At 44.6% G+C, this 21,690-nt stretch overlaps 1 protein-coding gene across 1 annotated transcript in view; it reads right to left on the reverse strand.

The window, feature by feature from the left end:
- Positions 1 to 776: 776 nt before the first annotated feature.
- EFNB1 (ephrin B1) overlaps positions 777 to 21,690 on the reverse strand; it is a 67,559-nt gene continuing 46,645 nt past the window's right edge. The window contains exons 3-5 of the mRNA XM_083159134.1: positions 10,951 to 11,043; positions 8,308 to 8,433; positions 777 to 6,260 (exon numbers count right to left, since the gene is read on the reverse strand). Coding sequence (XP_083015260.1) covers positions 5,869 to 6,260; positions 8,308 to 8,433; positions 10,951 to 11,043 — 611 coding nt within the window. The 3' untranslated portion in view covers positions 777 to 5,868. The remainder of the gene's footprint in view (positions 6,261 to 8,307; positions 8,434 to 10,950; positions 11,044 to 21,690) is intronic.

The raw sequence follows: 21,690 nt of genomic DNA on the forward strand, positions 1-21,690 counted from the left end.
CCGAAAACCATACATTCCAGAAAGTGAACAAAAAAATTTTTTTTTGCTAAAAACTTACTGGGGACATCTGTAACAGCACTACTGAGGGACATGATATGTAACTGGCACTATATATGTACAAGACAATGATTGCTTGGCATTTTAATTCAGTGCCTGAGATTGTACACACACTTTGTTTCATGTTTTGAAACCTTGTTTTATGCACAAATAAAATATATTTGTGTTTATTTCAAGTGTTTGATGTATATGTACAACATAAATGCAAGATACCTCAAGATAAATCATTGAAATATTAAAATATTCCGAAATACGGAATAATCCATTATCCAAACTTCTCGTGGTCCCGAGCATTTTGGATAAGGGATACTCAACCTGTACTAGCAAAATTGGCATGTAGCCGCATGACTAATACAATGTTCGAAAAGGTGAATGAAATTACCCAGCATATATATATAAAAAAAAAAAAAAAGCTGACCAACTACTGACCTGTGTGCCATCTTTATCTGACCACTTACAAGACTCCATGATGGCTGGAGGGATCCCAACACCCACATTTGCTGTTCATGTGTACAAGATTAGATCATGTTTGGCAAAAATCAACTGTTAAATATAAAAACCGGTCCCCAGATTGCGTACACACAAACTCACATGGCTGCCGACTGTAACCCAAAACAAGCAATATAGCCTATAAATGGGCAGTTTTAGATATGTTCTACAATATTCTTAGAAACTGGATTAGCACTTTTCAGTTTATTCAATATAAAAACGCAAGATCATTTCCATAGGAAAAAAACTTTATTTAACAATATATCAGGATTCCAACATAGCTCCAGTGAACTGGAGTTCCAGGCATTAAACATGGACATGGGGTGAAGTTTAAACTGCAGAGCTGTAGGTAAAATGTATTCAAACAGGAAACAAAGGAAATAAGTATTAAGTCTCGAGTGAGGCATGAAGAAAAATAAAAAACAGAAATAAAATACAGAGTGCCTGAGGAATGACGAGCGAACAGTAGTGTTATCTGAGTATACAGTTTACACTGAAAACTGAATATGTGCACGGAAATCTCTTCCCTAAAAGTGATGGAGTTGAACCCCGCCTCCCGCGCCAGGCGATACGAATCAAGCGTCCTGGCTGAGAGGCCTCGGACATGAAATGGCGTGCATAGCAGGTTGGAGCCAGAAGCTCCGTCCGAGAATTCAGGGTCTAAAAGGCACAGTTCAAAAAGTAAAACAAAAAAATAAAATCTATTTTTCATATATATATAAAAGTAGTGTTTTTCCTACCATTTTTTTTTAAACTGTGTCATATTCTGTAACTGGTGACATTGCAAAGCTGAAAGGGTACAGAGGTGACAGCAAAGATACTTTAGGATGTGGGATGTTGCCCGCTCTCCGCTGCCTGAGAGATGCAGCAAATATGGTGGATACATTGCCAGAGTCTTAACCTGATGATAACCCTTTATCTCAATACACATAAACAAAATAAACCAGGGACAGAGAATGGATTGTGCCGCAGTCTGTGTTACTCAGGAGAAACAAGATTACATATCAGCCCCATTCACACAAAGCATTGCAGACTTCAGAAGGACAAGTTGTGGTTTAAGAGGAAGATTAGAAGATTTATGCATTTGGGATTTCAGATTTTCTTACATAAAACTGTCAAATTGATAGCTACTACATAGAATAAATTTGTTATTAACCACTTTAGCTGCCAGACCAACAATATATTGCAGTCCAACGTACATAAGACTTATGTATTTTAACACCATCTTCTCCCAATTGTGTTTCATCAAATCTTAGAGCCTGCAGCGTGCCCAGGTTGCAACTGAGCACAGGGCAAGATTAATGCTCAGCGGAAACAAACGATTCGCGTTACCGTTGAGAATGAACCCACTGAATTATCCATCAGCTCTTTGTCATACTGAAGACAGACAATGTGGGTCATTTACCACATCACAGAAGACTTAATAAAATTGTGGCTGTAACGGCCTTGGTTTCTGAGCCAAGCTAAGACCATTTGTGAAAAAAGCTCAGGATCATGGGTGTGTATGTACAGTGACAGATGCAACCATGTGTCGAGTGCAACACAAACAAAATGTTACTATTGCTACATTTGAGATATTTAAAGGCGCTATAATGGGTGAAAACAGCATAGCAATGTTCCCTATTTTAACACAAGCAAAAGGGTCTTTATTTTCCCACCAGTAGCTCTATGCTGTCAGTAACCACCAATTTGAGTGGCCTGTTTGTGCATCCTAGGTGCACCCTGCACCGAATGACCAGTAAAAATGTCCCAGCAATGTTTGAGAAGAACTGCTGCCTTTGTCGTGTGTCTCATACACCCTTCGGTTCCTAGCTAGGGCTACACACATTTACACAGTGATTTCCTACCCCTACTTTCATCTCATTAGTGATATTTTACAGCCAACATATTTTGGAACTCCTTTATTAGCTAATGTGACCCTTACTGAAGCCTGCTTCATATCCTGTTAATACATTTTAAGGGTGATTCATGGTTTTATGTATGAATATGTAAGGGGTATCTAAAACAGAAGAACAAACTACCTTTGCAAGAAAACAAAAATTAAAATAAATTTGGAGTTTATACAAAAACAGCTTTACATTATTCTTTAAAAAACACATTATTTACAAAATATATCAAAGTTAATCTCTTAAGGTACAGAAAAAATTAATTTGCAATATGAAAAAAAAGGTGCTAATAAGTTTAAATTTCACCTTTTATTTTCACATATGTACATGGCGCTTGTTGCCCCACAAGGTTCTTGGGGGTTCATTCTGAATATTAAAAATATAAAATAAAAAAAAGAGCCCATTGCGGTAGTGAGTTTTGTGCAGCTAAAACAAAGCCAAGCCGCCAAAGCAAGTTTATAGGCTCAGTTATTTAGGATCCCGACTGCTCCTTACCTACATAATGTATTGAAACACTTTTTTAAAAACAATGAATTGGGTTTACGGTCTATAATTTAATGGATGCAAAAGCAGAGACTTTAAAATAAGGTAAGGTAAAAAAAGAACGATGAACCTAGATAGGAATAATGGTTTCAGTCATGTGCTTAAACATTTGCCCCTTTTTCCTTGCTCTGAAGTAATTGCCCCTTTTTCCTTGCAGCTGGTCCCATTCTGAAGTAAAAATTCAAAAATCAACTTAAGCGTAGAACAGCACTGAATGCAAACATGAGGTGGAAGGCTGAGTGTGGGGTGATTTTTAAATTCTATTTTAAGGCCTTTTTTCCTTGTTACAAGAGACAAAGTCTCACAGCCCCTCTCCAGCAGACAGACAGCTGCTGCTTTAGAGCACACAATCCCTTAATCTGCCTCAATACAAATATGACACCAGATCCAACTCTGCATAGTAAGAGCGGGCACAAGAGCTGCCCGGGGGGGAAATCAAGAGGGAGGTGTGCTGAAGGTGCCACTAGCAAGGCAGGTAATGTGGGTGAGAATTACAAAGCAACCCTGCACATGTGTATCGATAGACTATGTCCGGAGTAGGTATGTGAAAGATCTGGACCAAATATAATTAAGATTAAATCCTGTGATTCACAAGCAAGACCATGACACAACTTTCAAATGGTCCAAGTAGCTGACCTCGGCCTCTCCAAAGTGAATAAATAAATATACTTATGAAGCACATCAGTAACCATGTGAGAGTCTTAATGTGGTCCCATACATAACGTCACAGTGGGGCAGAGTGAAGACAGACTTGCAGCACATGTCCCAACTCGGCTTCTGTGCTCAGACAAGCGTGTAGGAACACTTCAACAGGATTTACAACAGGGTGGGTAAAGAGTGGAGCAGGGAAACAACACATGCATGTGTCTGTATAGAACACTGCAGTTATAAGTGTGCAAAGGTCTGTAAATAGAAGAACCCATGAGGCAGGCATGTAGTTTGCAGTAGCCTTTTCTCTATGACGCCCTAATGTACTCCAGGACTAGACAGGCATGTGCTTGTTTATGGGGATAAAGTGGGAAGAAGATTAAACCCTCTGAAGGGTGAGGAATGGTGGTGGCAGATATGTGCAGGGATAGTGTTGGTGGTGCGAGCAAAGAAAAGGAATTAGGGATAGTGCATAGGGATAATGCTACGGGAGCTGTTGCTCAGCTGATTGTTAGCAAAACGTGCTGGAAAAGCAGCATCATTGGTGGGGTCTAAGTGATGTATTCATCTATATGGACATAGTGTATGCACTATTCAGACAAGTGAACCAAGATGGTGGGAAGGTGTGCGTGCGTGCGTGTATGATGTTTGCAGGTGTTTTGTGGTACCCGACCTAAGCAGTCTGAAATGCAACAAGCTTTCTATTGGAAGTCATTCAAACACAATGCAGCGGGGGCACAATGAAAGATCACTTCAGAGGTCAGTTTATGAATGGATTTGTAACTATGCATATCTTTACCCAGCACAATGCCAACTGTTCCCACCAAGATGGCACAGTCCTGGAGTAAATGCTGGACATGGTTGTGTCCTTAACTAAATTTACGAGGGTGGCTTTTAAACCTGCAAATTATTTTTACACTGAGTAACAATCAGGCTCCATGTGGGCTTCCTCCGTAAGGGGTAAAAAACAGCCTCTCCGACAGCATCGTAGTGTTAGTTAGACTGCCGCTGACACACAATGTCAACATTTTAAGAAGATGCTCTGAACACTGTCACCGCATGGAGCCAGATCCTAGATGAACAGATGGGCGATGCGCTACTTCTGGAAGTTTCATAAACTATGCTGGATAAACAATGAGAAGCCACCAGTAATAAAATCATAAATGCTGAAGTGGACATATTAGTGTAGCGATTCAGGACAAAATCCCACATCACATTGGTCATTGTTGCCCACCTCCATATAGAACTTTGCAAGGGTCACATTTGAACTATTACATCTTCCAAAAGAAGAGTATCTGTGCAGACTACGCTCTGTACAGCCTGCGCTGGGCATGGCTCTCATGTCTAGGTCACAGCGATTATGAAGAACCCTGAATACCTGTTGGGCAGTGTACACTGACTGCCACCAACTGGATTCAAGGCAATTACAATTCCGACATAACTGTGTGATGCTTTCAACACTCATGATGCCCAACAAATCCACTAACTTCATCATAATGGAACCAATGGGCAGGGTTTTGGAGATGCAGCCTACTGAGAGAAGTGTGCAATTAAGTGCATATGTGTACACAGGTAGCATGTGTGCCATGTACCAGTGCACAGGTAGTGTGCATGAGTGGATGAATGCATATAACGCACTCTTGCTCTTTGTCTACAGCTGCTCTTAAACGCATTGAGATACCACAAAACCTTCATAGAGCCACGCTGAGTTACAGTTGGTTAAACATGGCACCACACAGAAGCCAAACACAGAAGGTAGGATGCGTGTTTCCTATGTGCCCTATAACCCATCAGCACAAGCTCAAGACAGTGTCACTGATACTGGAACAGTACATACAAAAATCAGGGCATCGATCCAAACATAGGCTATAGAAACCTATGGCAGCCCCTCTGCAACATGGTACTGGACATGGCTTTGCTGAATAATGACATCACGGCCATCGATACTTGCTGCGTCTCCACAAGATGAATAGTGGAAGACTGTTCAGACTGCTTTCACATGTCATGTAAGGGATGACTACTGCATGTGTGCAAAGTGCAACAGGAGCAGATCCAAACCACCCTCCCCTGGACAGGAAAGGGAGCAGAATAATGGGGCAAACTATATAAAAATACCTAACATAGGGAAAGTTAGTCTTATTGCTCCGTCTCCCAGAGTCCCTTAATGCAGAGTGACCTTTGGCCTGTGCTCCTGGTGCTTGATAAGCCATCCCACCGATGGGGAGCAAGGTGAGTTGTGATGGTTTCAGACCTTGTAGTAAATGTTGGCAGGGCTCTGAGGTGGCATCTCTTGCACAATGTACACAGGGTGTCCATAGTCACCGCTCACCTTCTCGTAGTGAGGGCAGTAATTGTTCTCTGTAGTCCGCAGCGGGATGATGATGTCACTTGGCTCAGTGCCAGCATTTCCACTACATTTGGGACTGGCCAAGGTGCTGAGGGACAGAGCCGTTGCCCGTTGCTGTGTGTGCTTGCGGTGGCGTTTTCTGATCTTGATAAGCAAGACAACCAGGAAAATGATGATGAGAATAAAGATGACACATCCAGCACCTATTGCTGCAAAAACAGCAACCTTTGAGCTGAAGAAGCCGTCAACCCCCCCTCCAGGGGAGGGTTTATCTGCCTGGTTCACAGTATCTGAAAAAAACAACAACCGGATGTCAGATATATACAAAAACAAACAATACTTTGAGTTCAGGTATCACTAAGTTCCTTGTATGAATGGGCATTACATGGGTAGCTAGCAGGCTTGTGCCAGTGCACATGATGAGAGGTGCTTAGTCCCATACATGTATACATTTCTACCAGCATTTTATACTTGGAAGACCACCACAAAGTCACTAACCCTGTTTTGGTGGCATAATCTAGTATCAGACTACACTAAGTTTTGAAAAATTAAAAAAATGATTGCACAATGGTGAAGTCATTTACAAAACACTTTAAATCAAACTACATTCAATCAAAATTGGCTGAATAGAATAGAACAAATAATAATGTAACTAGGTGCATAGACAATAGGTGATTTTGTCCAACGTGTATGTACCGCGATGATGGCTAAAAATCGCTCAGTGCATACACACTCAGTAATTTTCGCCCATCAAAACAAGTTTTGCAGGGATTTTAGTTATGGAAAATCGTCCACCCAGTCGCTCATCTGCTGCAGATGAGTGGCGATGATGTAGGAGCGAGCATTAGCACTCACCGCCGGGCCGTACACACTGGGTGGCTTTTGAGCACAAAGCGGCTCAAATGGCAAAACGGAGCTGCTTTCTGCAAACAATTTGCTTCTAAACACACAATCCTGGACAACCACAACATGTATCACAGACTAAAATAAATAAACCAACCAAAAGAAACAGGGCAAGACACAGCATGACCAAATTATACAGCGTATTCTTTCTTGACCTGAACCAATGTGTGATATTTTGAAGATTATACTATACTTAACAGAAAGGAACATTTTATTTTAATAATGTCCATAGAAATTAATGCAGTATAGGGAGTTGCCGTAAATGTAAATTTGCACTCTTCAAAAGATAACTCCTGGTAACGTTCTCTTTTTATTATTACCTAATAACATTACGGGCAGTATTCAATGAGAATGGTTTAGGATTCGCTGCACAGTCGGCGTGTTCCAGAGGGCTGGAGCATTCGCTGCTAGCCCTCCCTGTCACCCTATTCAACCCCGCAGGGGCTCACTGCCCCTGACGGCGATTCTTAACCGTGGGGCGGCAACAAACATGGAGATGGAAGCCTCCTTGCCTGAGCTGGACACTTGTGGGGGAGAAGGAGGGCTCCCGGGGACACAGGCAGCAGCAGCTTTCCCCCCTGGAAAGCTGGCAGGGGACGCGGGTAGGGAGCCACTGCACTGCTCCCGCTCGTGCATATGTAATGAGCGGGAGCAGTGTGAAGTGAATATATGAATATCTTTAGAGCGGCTCCCTGCCCCCTGCTGGCTGTTATGTGTAAAAAAAAAAAAAAAAATTAAATATATATTCATGTGCTGTAAGCACATGAATAAAAATAGCATGCCCCTTCACAGAAAAAAAATACTGTTTTTACACCAAATAATAATAATAAAAAAAAAACTTTACTTTAAAAGATCACAGTTTAGTTCACCATAAAAAGATGGCGATTGCTTCACTGACACACGGCGAAAATCACTTAGAAAGCAATTTGCCATCTAATCATTGAATACACTCACAGCGAATTACATTGAAAAACCCATTAAAAAACCACAGCGAATTGCGGCGACTATCAGACGTCGAATTGTCTGTCATTCACAGTCGGCGAATAGTGTACGTTGAATAGGGTGAATCACTTCAGTAAAAAAATTTGCCTTGGAGCATAAAAATAGCACACATTCGCCGGAGAACATGGCGAATCAGCCTCATTGAATACTGTCCTATGAGTCATTTCCAATTATCCTCCTTGAGCATAAATCATCAAGACAGGTTAAGACAGAAGCTGCTCTGGCAGCCTGCCTGGGAACAGGGGCAAAGAAACGGTATAATATATTAATATATACACACACAATTTTTATACATCGCTCATAAGTTTTTGAAGATATGTAGTAATACTGTACTCTTGTGATGCTTTATGGATGTTGGGAAACAAGTCATAAATAAAATCATTCCAATACTTTCACTACTATATAATTAACAGAGGTAGTTCTATAACTCACCTGGCTTCCCATGGTCTTCTCCCCCAAAATTGTGCCATGTTCCAACTGTGGCTAGTTTTCCAGTATTATCACCTTCTTTACTTGGCCGACTAGTAGTAACGTGTTCTGGTACTACAGCATTGGGGTCTGTTGAAAGAGAGATAGTTACATTTTATGAATGCAAAACACTACAAATTCTATTCCTAAATTCTCATTCTGGATCCCAAAAACACACCAGTCCCAATCATCTTAGTGAAGTGCCAACAGACCATATTCCCAGTGAAAGTCTTTCTATGTACCAATGTAGCCCATACTAGTGAAAGGAAGGTTAGCCCAAGGGCAGTTACAAAGACATTTTGCCTGAGCTGCCTACTTCAGAAGAGACAAAAAGCTCAAGATGTCCCTGACCCCAGAAAACGTCCACACTACGATAAGTCAAAGAAATAGACAAAGCGCAGATTTACTGTTGCTTCCAAATATGCAGCTGCTAAATTAGGGGTACTCAGCCCCTATATTTAACGGTAAATCAAAAAACAAAAAGAAAGCAGCGCTTTTTAAAGTAACTATTTAATTAAAAAGTGAAAATTATAAAAAGTTACACACCCTGCTGCTACACTCCAGAAAAGGCTGCATCTCTGGAAAGCACCAGCGGCCGGGAGGGAACCCGTGGACGCCGATCACAGGGACGGACAGCCTCCTCTAAAAAGTGGAGCTCCACTCAAGAGTATTTTAAAACTCCTATTTTTTCTTTTTCGTTCATGCTGCATGATTTCTAAACAACTAAATCAGGAACATGATTGCCATTTAAGAACCATTGAGAAACCGGTTGATATCATTAACATCTTATAAATATGGAAAACTAAAATCCAGAACTGTGAGAGAGTTCATTAAAAGGAATATATCATCCATTACTGTTGCCCATCAAGGCCACAGATATATCCAAGACTTTGAAATTATGCCATATTTTGTATTCTAATTAATTACTAACCATTATTAATCTTATTATATATTATAAAGCGGTGAGAGGGCTTGTTACTATATTAGGTTATACTATATGTTGTGGTTTTAAAATTATACGAACACCGGCCGGTATTATGAATTTATTGCCTAAATGTGTATAAAATAGTTATTTTAATAAATTTCACACAATTATTTTTATAATGTTCACTTTTTATTTAAAATAGTTACTTTCAAAAGCGCTGCTTTCTTTTTGTTTTCACACTATGATAAGTATTTGGTCATTTGTGAATTTCTATTTGGTGGAGAAACCAATGATAAAAGGTTATCTTAGTGGAATCTTAACTCATGTTAGCAAATGATCTTACATGCTAATGTTTGTATTTATAGCCCAAACCATTTTAAAGACCTGCAACTAACAAAGGTACTTGTTTCCTAGCACGGCCACAACGATTTAGATCGTTGTGGTCGTAAGATAAAAAATCGGATCGATCGCATCGCATGCGATTTGGTCGCATGCGATGCGACCGATCCGACCGACCGATTTTTCACCCGATTTTTTTTTTTTTTTCACCCCATTTTTTTCAATTGCCCCCCCAAATGTTACGAAGTGGGCTAGACCCCACGATAGACGTCAACCCGAAGCGTGGCGAGCGCAGCGAGCCCGCGAGGGGCGGCGGTGCGCGTCCTCCGACCTTTTCATTCCCCTACTATCCACGTCGGCGTGGAGTTGAGAATATATAGTGTGGCGAGCGCAGCGAGCCACCGAGCCCGAAGCGTGGCGAGCGCAGCGAGCCCCGCGAGGGGACGCGTATAACTTCACAGGTATACGCGTCCCCTCGCGGGGCTCGCTGCGCTCGCCACGCTTCGGGCTCGGTGGCTCGCTGCGCTCGCCACACTATATATTCTCAACTCCACGCCGACGTGGATAGTAGGGGAATGAAAAGGTCGGAGGACGCGTACCGCCGCCCCTCGCGGGCTCGCTGCGCTCGCCACGCTTCGGGTTGACGTCTATCGTGGGGTCATGGCGGGCACATAAAAAATGTGAAATGGGTCATATTGGCCAATTTCACCTTTTTTATCATTTTTCCCTATGTGAGATGGACTTAATCAAGTCCATCTCATCTTGTGCCATTATAATGGCACAAGACCAACGCGATCCTCCCGATTTCAATGTTAAAAGATTTTTTAACATTGAAGTCTATGGAAAAATCGGGTGAATCGGTCGGTCGCATCGCGGCCGATTTTAATTGGTCGCGACCGACCGATTGACCCGATTTCTGTCATTCAAAGGGAAAAAATTTTAAAAAATCGGCCACATCGTGAGGATCGTGTCCCTTAATTAAGAGCCACGATCACTCACGATTGTGGCCGTTCTAGGAAACAAGTACCCTAACAAACATTTAGCATGTAAATAATTTGCTGCAGGGTGAGTTATTCACTATTGTATTACAGTTAAAAAAAAAAAAAATCAATGGAATCGCACTGTAGAGTTTCGGAATTGTTCAGGTAAGTGTTACTACATGTTAAACAAGGTCATGCACAGATGCACAGTGATGTTTATATGTACTTTATTTTCTTTTTAATGCATTTTAAAGCATTGTCATCAGTTACAGGAGCTTAACATTTGACTTGTCCCTTGTAATACCTGCTCAATTTTGAAATACATAGTACACAACTATGAATCATATTGTACTGCTCACTCACCTTGTTCGACCTTCATGATTATCTTCATTGATCGTGTGTGACATACTCCTCCTTCTCTGTTCTCAAGACCCTGTAGGGTCCCATTGGATGTAGCTAAAAAGAAAGGAAAAAAGAAATGAAGTTGAACAAAGAAAACTCAGACTTTAAAAGCAAACCTAAATGCAGTGGTTTAAACATGCCAGCCAAATCTTTGTAGCCATGTTAGATATGGCCATCTCTGTGAAACTACAAGTGCCACGGACTGGCTTAGTATGCTGGTGATTTTATTATAATGAATTTATACAGCACATACATATTCCACATCACTTTACAGAGAATATTTGGCTATACACAGAAGTCTCTGCCCCAGTGCGGTGTACAGTCTATGTTCCCGATCCCTTGTATTCAGACTAACTAGAGATAGTTGGTCCGAATCCAAATTAAACTACAGGTATATTTTTTGGATTGTGGGAGGAAACCCGTGCAAAGCATGGAGTAAAGATGTGCACACACGGGGCGATATTTAGCACAAATCGCTGGCAATATGGTCGCTGAGCAACCATATTGCCAGTGATTTCACGTGTTATGGGCGATAAAATCGCCGGGAGCGCGCTCCCGTGGCCAGCCCTGCAATGGTTGCTGGAGCATGCTCCTGTGACCAGCGCTTCCCCCGGCAGTTTCTCCTCATCAGCGATCATCTCTGGTCGCTGATGAAAAGGAGACACTGAGCAATATATTGCTTGAAAATAGGACACCGAGCAATATATTGCTCCGTGTGTACACAGCTTAAGTTTATCAAACACTGTACACAGCTATTAAGCCATGGAAAGAATCAAACCCAAGGCCTCAGTGCTGTGAGGTCACAAGATGCCAACCCATCTGACAATCATTTATTGGGGGACATATACTTAAGAGACCACAGATTCTATTGCAATTTGTATATACTCTTACTAAGTATTAACCTTTATCTAAATAGTTTTACTGCAGATTGGAATACCAAGAGAACGTGCATTACACAAAGCAGACACCAGTGCAATAGATGAATAACTACTGTACATTAATTATGACATCTTGTGGAGTGTTAGGACTTGTCATTGGATTAGAAGTAGGAAGCAGTCATCTCCCTAGAATGAGAGCCGCCCTTTCAGTGCCTGCAGGCCTGGGAAGAGCATAGATTTTTCAAATAATTAGAGGAGCCTGCTCATTCAGATCAAAAGGGATATTAAAACCAGCATCTAAACTGCTCCTACAATAAATCTGGCTATGTACCCTCTGTTTGTTTTCATTCCTTGTGCATTTTTATAGATCGATAAAACACATTGTAATATTCAACTGCATTTTCCTCCCATTAAGATTTCTTTTAAGCCATGTGTTCTATAAAAGCAGACTCCGAGAAGAACAAGCGAGCATATGCTCTCATGATAAGGAGAGTGCAAGCACCATGCACAGGACATGCCTCCCAGCAGCTGTGGTGAGCTGAGGCCAACCATGGCTGCAGAAAGTCTCCTGGCACCCGCACACCCACAAATGTATTTACACAGGCATATATAGCTGTATTTGTAGTGTGTGCATGACTAGGTCATGGAGCAAAAAAAAACCAAATGACCAGGACCAAAGGCAGAAGCTGGTTTTATTCAGCAGTAGTGATTAAGCATTTGTATACAAGCAACGGAGGAAACCCAAAACATCTGGGGTGTGGATCGTATTGTCGACCCGACTAAGGTCGACATGCGTGAAGGTCGACAGGTCGCAAGGTCAAATTTTTTTTACCCAAATGTCGACACAGTTGGAAATCAACCGCAGCCACTCGCAATGCTTGGGGCACACTATTTTACTCTCCCGCCATGCCCTAGTGGATGGTAGGGCATGAAATACGGCCTGTCGGCACATGTCGGCTCAAAAGACAGTGAGAAAACCCATGTCGACCTTGTCCCCTGTCGACCCAAGTCGGGTCGACAATACGACCGTATCCCAACATCTGATACATTAGTTTCTACTTCGTACACTTCAGTAGTCTGTCCTTAGTGACAGACATGGAGCAGACATGCTACAGAAACATTAGTCAATAGGTGGTTTAACGCTTCAGTAGATGCCCAGCTGGAAAACCCTGTTTTCTCTGCAGTTTGCGGGGAGGACAGTAAGAGTATGTTTTCTAGCACGGTTTTATAATATACTAAATACAGTCAACTCCTTCATTCATACATAGTTGGACAGCAACCCTTGTGTAAACACACCTGGAGAGCAGACTAAATGGCAAGGAAATGAGAAGTAAAAGCTCAGGGGTGAGCCTGGTTTGCCTCCATGCATACGTGTGAGTGGCACGCTGCAACAAGTGGAAAAGGACAAAACAGAGAGAGTTACACACCTGGTGGTGGTGGCAGAACGCATTGGCCACTACGTGGGGCGGCTGCAGTACAACAATCTTCCCCGCATACCTGAAGCTCAGTCTTCTACAGACCTCCACATGGCTCAAGGAATAGCACTTATAGCAGTGCTTTTCAACCTTTTTACCTTGAGGCACACTAAATAAGGAATTTGGTACTCACCGATAATTCCCTTTCTCCAAGGCAGCAGGGGACACTGCAGTCATCACCTGTGGGATAGTGTTGGTGCTCTGAGGAGTCGGCACTTTAAGAAACTTTAGAAATGGCTGGCTCCTCCCCCCACTATCCCCAACAGACCCCAGTCTTAGTAAAACTGTGTCCGAAATAGGGAGAGACCAAAGCAAGAACCCAGAAGGAGGAGGAACTACGACATACGAAGAAGAAACCATAAGGTCAAACAACCAGAGACACACCTGTCATACTGTAAATATATACATAAATTAAAGCTTTACCACAAATGGCAACATAACCAAACGGTCATCAAGTCATACCTCTGACCTGATCCAAACATTTTCCATCTATATGAGATGTCTGAAACAAAAACCCTGACAACCTGATAGGAAGCCAAGCGCTGGGTGGGCGTGCAGTGTCCCCTGCTGCCTTGGAGAAAGGGAATTATCGGTGAGTACCAAATTCCTTATTTCTCCCTCGGCCAGCAGGGGACACTGCAGTCATCACCTGTGGGAATAGTACCAAAGCACTACTCCCGGGCGGGACAGCGCTGCGATTCCTGCAACACTGCCCTGCCAAAGGCCGCCTCTGGCCCGGCAAAGGTGTCAAACCTATAAAACCGGGCAAACGTATTTGAGCTTGACCAAGCGGCTGCCCTGCACACCTGTGAAAGAGAAGCCCCCCTTGCCAGAGCCCACGAAGTGCTGACTGATCTGGTCGAATGAGCCGTAATTCTGGAAGGAGCATCCCTTTTTGCATGGACATAAGCTTCCCTTATCGTTAGGCAAATCCAACGAGCCAATGTTCTCTTAGTCGCAGGCCACCCCCTTCGTTCAGGACAATAGAGAACAAACAAACTGTCTGACTTCCTTATGGCTGCTGTCTTGGAAAGGTACACACGTAATGCTCGAACCGCATCCAATGAAGCCGAGCCCTCGGCAAAAACCGGAATAACAATAGGCTGGTTCAGATGGAATGCTGACACCACCTTAGGAAGAAAAGCTCGTCCTGTCCTCAACTCCGCTCTGTCTTCGTGGAAAACCAGAAACGGAGGTCGACAAGACAAGGCCCCGAGTTCCGACACTCGGCGAGCCGAGGCTAATGCTACCAGCATAACCGTTTTCCAGGTAACGTACTTTAGACTTACCGAATCCAAAGGTTCAAAGAAATCAGACTGCAAGTACTTCAAAACCAAGGCCAAATCCCAAGGCTCTGTAGGTGACCTGAAGGGAGGCTGAAGCCTCAACACTCCCTTCAAGAACGTCTGTATCTCTGGCAAAATTGCCAACCTACGGTGAAAGAAAACCGATAATGCAGAAAGCTGCACCTTTAATGAGGCTAGACGCAACCCTTTATCCAGGCCTTCCTGGAGAAACTCCAACAACCTAGAGAGGCTAAAGACTGCTTTAGGAACCTCGCGTCTTTCACACCAGGCGACATAACTCTTCCAGATTCTGTGATAATGAGCCGAAGTCACTCCCTTCCTGGCCTGGAGCATCGTAGGTATAACCCTTGCCGGAATGCCTCTTCGCTTTAGCAACTCGGCCTCAACAGCCACGCCGTCAAATGAAGAGGACGTAAGTTTTGGAAGGCGAATGGCCCTTGCTGAAGAAGGTCCTGTCTCAGCGGTAGACGCCAAGGTGTGTCCACCAGTAGATGCTTTAGGTCCGAATACCAAGACCTCCTTGGCCAATCCGGAGCTATCAAGATTACAGTCGCGGCTCCCCTCTTCACCTTCTTTAGAACCCTTGGGATCAACGGAAAGGGAGGAAATATATATCCCAGCTTGAAGTCCCACGGAATCGATAGAGCGTCTACTGCCACCGCAGCAGGATCCCTTGATCTGGCACAGTAGACCGGAAGTTGATGGTTCAACCTGGAGGCCATCAGATCTATCTCGGGGATCCCCCACCGGAGTGTCAGCTGGTGAAAAACTTCCGAGTGGAGGGCCCACTCCCCCGGATGGAAATCTTGGCGACTGAGATAGTCCGCCTGCCAATTCTCCACCCCTGGAATGAATACCGCAGAGAAGCTTACCGCATGAGCCTCCGCCCATTCCAGAATGGGCCGGACCTCCCGCATGGCTGCTCTGCTCTTGGTGCCTCCTTGTCGATTTATATATGCGACCGCCGTCGCATTGTCCGACTGGATCCTGATTTGCCGACCCTGGAGGAGGCTGTGCGCCTGCAGCAGCGTTAATCTGATGGCCCTCAATTCCAAGATGTTTATTGGGAGTTTCGACTCCTGGAGAGACCACCTCCCCTGAAATCGACGGTCCAGAGTTACCGCTCCCCAGCCCCTGAGGCTGGCATCTGTCGTAACTATGGTCCATGTGCAAGGACTGAAGCTGCGCCCCTGGAGAAGGTGCGGAGTGTGCAACCACCATAACAGGGACGAGCGAGCCCTCTGAGACAGAGTGACTCTCTTGTGTATCTGCAGATGGGAACCCGACCATTGCGACAACAGACTCTCCTGAAACGTCCGAGAGTGGAACCGACCGTAAGGGACTGCCTCGAATGAGGCCACCATTAGTCCCAACAAGCGAGTACACAGATGGGCCGAGACCCTGCGCTGATGTAACACCTGCCGGACCCTTGCCTGCAGAGTTGCGATTTTGTCCAACGGAAGGAAAACCCTTTCCTCTACCGTGTCGAATATGAGACCGAGAAATTGTAGTCTCTGCGCTGGATTTAGCTGGGATTTCTTGAAATTCACAATCCATCCATTCTGGACTAAAAACCTGCAAGTCTGCAAGGCGTCCGCCACGAGCTTCTCCTGAGTGGGTGACTTGAGAAGTAGATCGTCTAGGTACGGGATGATAGTTATCCCCCTTAGACGGAGAGCTGTGATCATACTCGCCATAACCTTCGTAAATACCCTTGGGGCAGACGAAAGGCCGAACGGGAGCCCCCTGAACTGAAAATGGCGACCCTGCATCGCGAACCTCAGAAACCTCTGATGAGGTTCCCAAATCGGAACGTGCAGATACGCGTCCTTTATATCCAAGGAAAGGAGAAATTCTCCCTTTTCCAAGGACGCAATCACTGACCGAATAGATTCCATCTTGAATCTGTGGTAGCGAACAAACTCGTTCAGCGGCTTTAAATTTAGGATCGGCCTGACAGAGCCGTCTGGCTTTGGAACCACAAAAATGCTTGAGTAGTATCCTTTGCCCTGCTGGTGGGCCGGCACTGGGACAATAACTCCAGACTCGAGCAGAGTCTGTATGGCGCCACACAGGGCCAATCTTGAATCGGCGGAAGAGGGAAGACCTATAGGGAAAAATTTTTCTGGAGGTTGAGAGGAGAACTCCAGCCTGTAGCCCTGCAAGACTATCTGGAGAACCCATGCATCTGTACAGTGTGTCCTCCATTCCTCCGCAAACAACAACAGTCTGGCGCCCACCCTGGGATCCCCCAGGTGAGCTGGAAGACCGTCATGCCACTGTCTTCTCAGCGGACTTGGTGTTGAGAGAAGGAGCGGCAGAGGTCTGGGCTGTTCTGGCCCCTCTACCTCTGCGACCTCTGAAAGAGGAGAAACCACCTCTTCCACGACCCCTGTAACTTGCGTTGCCCCGAAAGGAACGAAAAGTAGAACCTACGAACGGCCTCTTCGGAGCAGGCGCTGAGGAAGGCAGAAAAGTAGACTTCCCCCCCGTGGCCTGAGAAATGAGCCTGTCCAATTCAGGACCAAACAACACATCTCCTGTGAAGGGAAGGGCCTCAACTGCTTTTTTGATTTCTGGCTCAGCCTGCCAGGAGCGCAGCCACACCGTACGCCTCGCCAGAACGGCCGATGCAGAGGCCTTTGCTGCTAAGGTAGAGACATCAGAAGCTGCCTCACCCATATACGTAGAAGCGTCCTTGATACACTCTGCCAAGGATAACAATTCCTCCTTGGGAGAATTCTGCTCAATGCCCTTGATCAAGTCATCAGCCCAGGACTCCATGGCCCTCGCCACCCATGACGAGGCGAGAGCAGGTCTCAAAATAACACCCACAGTAGAGTAAATGTTCTTCAGGGACCCATCTAAACGTCTATCCGGCGCCTCTTTAAGAGACACCGCTCCCGGAATGGGAAGAGTGGTCTTTTTAGATAGACGCGATAAAGACACGTCCGGTGTGGGGGGAATCTCCCACTTAGCCCTGGACTCTGCTGAAAATGGGTATAACGCATTAAACCTCCTAGACATTTGAAATTTCCTGTCTGGATTCTTCCAGACCTTAACCAAGGGACCCTCTAGTTCCTCGGAGTCCGGGAAATTAAGAGGCTGCTTTTGCACCCGGCCAAAAATCGACACCTGAGAAGGCACCGAATTATCAGCTATATTAAGGGTAGACCTAATCTCCCTTATCAGTCCCTCGACGCCCTGGGCGTCCTGAACATCCGGCTCATCTGGATCATCTGGGTCGTCTGCTGAGGGATCCTGAGCGGGGTCAATTAGAACACTTACCTCCCCCTGAGCATAATCATCAATATCAGGGGAGAAGAAAACAGAGGAAGCCTTCCTCTTCCCAGTCGGTGAGGCTGGCCTAGCCTGAGCAGAGGCCGCCACAGACTGCTGTAGGGAAACCACCGTAGAGGAAATCTGAGTCAACTGTGACTGAAATACCTCTCTGTCCCTTTTGGATGCAGCCAGCTCAGCCGAAAGGTTGGCTAGAATGGCCTGCCAAGCATCTGGGGTTTGTGACGGGGGTTTAACAACCGGGGACTGAATAACAGCAGGCCCCTGTGAAGAAGCATAACATGCCTCACAGACAGACACCCCCTTCACATGCTGCGTATAATGCACCTTGCAGGCCTTGCAGGTGTATACCTTCTGTGCTGCCTTAGAAGAAGTAGCACGCCCTGCCATACTTCTGACCCCACACACACAGGGAATAACCAGTAACAGCCCAAACCAACACAGACAGACAGCAGAATACAACAGCAATGGAGTCTGTGTTAAAGACAGGGAGAGAGGAGCCACAACCCTCCCAATCTATTAGGATATATACAGTATATGTATCCCAGTATGTCCCCTTAAGACTCACAGTTGCCCTGTGATCGCAGGGGAGAGCGCTGACCAAACAGGTGCTGGAGAACCAGGACTGCGGGTCACCAGGAGGAGAACTGCTGGAGCCTGATGCGAACAATGGCGCTGGCAGGGAGAAGTGAAGCCAAACTCCACCCCCTGCACGAGCGTCCTCCGCGCCGTGCTACGGCGGTAAAATCAAAAGACAGCTGATCCAAATCAGCCTGCCCTGCTCCCAGCCTTGTCAGCGCCGCCAGCACCTGATGCTGCGACCTGACCGTCCCCTCTGCTGCGGCTGAAGCGCTCCTTACAGCCGCCCCCCTCTGTATGGCGCACAGCGCCGCTTACCCACAGGCAGCTCCTGGAGTGCGGGGGAGAAGCCTCGGACCCGTAACGCTAGCCGCGTGCAGCTGCGGCGGGTCCCCAGAGCGGAGGCTCTGGCGGCTTGGGTGCCGGAGGAAACACTGCGTGCAGTGTCGACCGGACCCCTCCAGGTCCCACGTAGCAGGCAGACTCCCTGTCTGCCTGTAGTTGAAGAATTAAAAATAAAAATAAAAAGCCAAAAATTGAGTCTCCCCAGGGAGACCCTTGCCCAGGAGACCGACTCCTCCGGGCACTTTTACTAAGACTGGGGTCTGTTGGGGATAGTGGGGGGAGGAGCCAGCCATTTCTAAAGTTTCTTAAAGTGCCGACTCCTCAGAGCACCAACACTATCCCACAGGTGATGACTGCAGTGTCCCCTGCTGGCCGAGGGAGAAATAAGATTTTAAAATTGCCAAGGCACACCATGAGATCCCCACAGGGCAAAACACATTGGCCCCCACAGGAAAAAAAACAAACCTATTGGCCCCCATATGAAAAACAATCACACTAGTCCCCAACAGGTAACAAAAATAAAATACATTGGCCCTTTACATGAAAAGAAGAGACCAGTAAATAACAGTTGAACTGGTGATGGCTGTAAACAGGCTTGGGCATCTCTAGATGTGGGGGCACACTTGAGAACAACTCAGGGCACACTAGTGTGCCACGGCACAGTGGTTGAAAAACACTGACTTATAGTAACGTAACATGGGCACATTGGGCTGCTAAATGGGGGACATGAAACAGACTAAGCACTATACACCACAAAACCTGGCTACAAAGCAGCATTATGAAAGGCAAGGCTAGTAGATTACTGATATTTTCAATAGTAATAGAATAATACCTGCAAGTTAACTAGATCCTCATCCCCATCAGAAGTATTAATTTGGCTTCCACGTGACATGCATCGTCAGTGTGAGGTGATTGTCCCCTTTAAAGTAGAGGCTGCTGAGTGGAGTATTAAATTGTCATCAAACATGGCTGCTCTGCAGATCAGCAAGTGCTTTTTATCTGCACTTAAAGCGTTACAGAGACATCCCAACCAAGGGAGGATTACATTATGTAGTGTCTCCTCCCAATCTCTGCAGGATTCCCCCACACAGGAAATTAAACCTCTGTCCCAGTCTGTGAAGCAGGATCATGGGGTTTGGCGGAAAAAAAAAAAAAAAGCAAAAAGAAATAAAGCATTGAAGGCTGCAGGCAAAACCAGCACGGCTGTGGAAGGAGGATTATTAGTGGCAGCAGAGGAATAAGAGGGGGACCTCCCTAAAATCAAACGCTTCTGTTTTCATTCTAAAGGCTTGTTCTTCCATGTGCAACTAGAAAACATTACCATGTGTGAGGACCAAGAGCAAACACAATGCGAGTCTATAGGAAACATTCTCACAATTATCCAAATGTTATCCCTTAGGAGCAGGAATCATGCCATGTCCCTCACACAGAGCACGTAAACTAAGGAAACAAGACTGAGGAAATTAGAGCTTTATACATGAACACCAAATCATAAAGCAAAGCATTCTGGGAGAGCCTTCCTTCCAGCTCAAGAGCAAATGTTAATATTAGTTTGCATGCTGTCACTAACATATCTACATTCTCTGGTACAAGTTTTATTTCTTATTCCTTTGTTTGTACTACAGTAGGTTTACCTTGTGGTATGTAGTAATCTCTGATATAATAACTAAATGAAGTGTTCACTCATGCATGAAAACCATACTTGCCTACCTGACACTCTCCATCTGCTCCTGGACTCCCCTGGTAATGTAGGATTACCGTCACCTGTGGTGAAACACCTTCACCTACCTCCCCACAGGTGCTGGCAATCATACATTACCAGGGAAGCACAGGAAGAGAGCATTTTCTCCCGCATGGAGAGGGTCAGGTAGGCAAGTATGATGAAAACTACATCTGTATCATGTACCCCACATGCTGTGTCACTCCGCAGTCTCAAAGCTGGATAATTGTGGCCTTCCTATGGCAGCCTTCTACTGCCATGACCACAAATTGTGCCGTATTAAAGACATAGTTGCCTACCCTAAAGTAGTGTGCAAAATTCTACTGCCGACTATAATCTCCCTGAAAGTAGTTTTCAAACGTAGGCAAGTATGATTAAAGATACAGATTTGTCAACCATTTCTGTACCTTACATATGATGGGATCTATTAGTGAAAAGTGTGGAGAAATTTGCCATAATATCCAATCAGCTTTGAAACAAGTAACATTTATTAAACGCATTTTACATAATTAAACATGGCAACTTTGCTGCTTCATGACTAGACCGGGATGTGTCTTACCATTTTGATAAAGATTTTTTAAATACCCATTAAAATTAATGTAATCCATTACCCCTAAAATTCTTATATCTGTAATATTCTATAGAAAAAATTGAGAAATGTGTTTGAGAAATTTCCATGACAGACATATTTGGAAGAGTAATTTAGAAGTTATAAAGAGTTTGCGCCACTTATTCTTGTCAAATTGACAAACATGAGAAGAACGGTAAAGAAGCATCACCATAATTAGCAGAAAAACAAAATAAAAATGTTAATTCTGGTTTAAATAATTAAAATAATTGTATATATATATATTTTTTAAATGTAATAAAAAATATAGTCTACATAGAATGCTGAACTATATTAATGTTCTTTTTTTAAAAGTGGCTAACCATTGGATCTGCTCCTAGCGCTATGGCTGTTGAGCCTGACTAGATGTTGGACCTGAAAGGGTTGAAAAAGCAACACTTTGTTTCAGCACTGTGCTTGGAGTATCAATTTCTCTGAATTACCAGGGGTACATATCCTCCCCACTCCCCTTAAACCTCGCACAGCCTAA

Source organism: Crinia signifera, chromosome 9 (assembly GCF_055691185.1).
Source record: "Crinia signifera chromosome 9, ASM5569118v1, whole genome shotgun sequence".
Classification (NCBI taxonomy): Eukaryota; Metazoa; Chordata; class Amphibia; order Anura; family Myobatrachidae; genus Crinia; species Crinia signifera.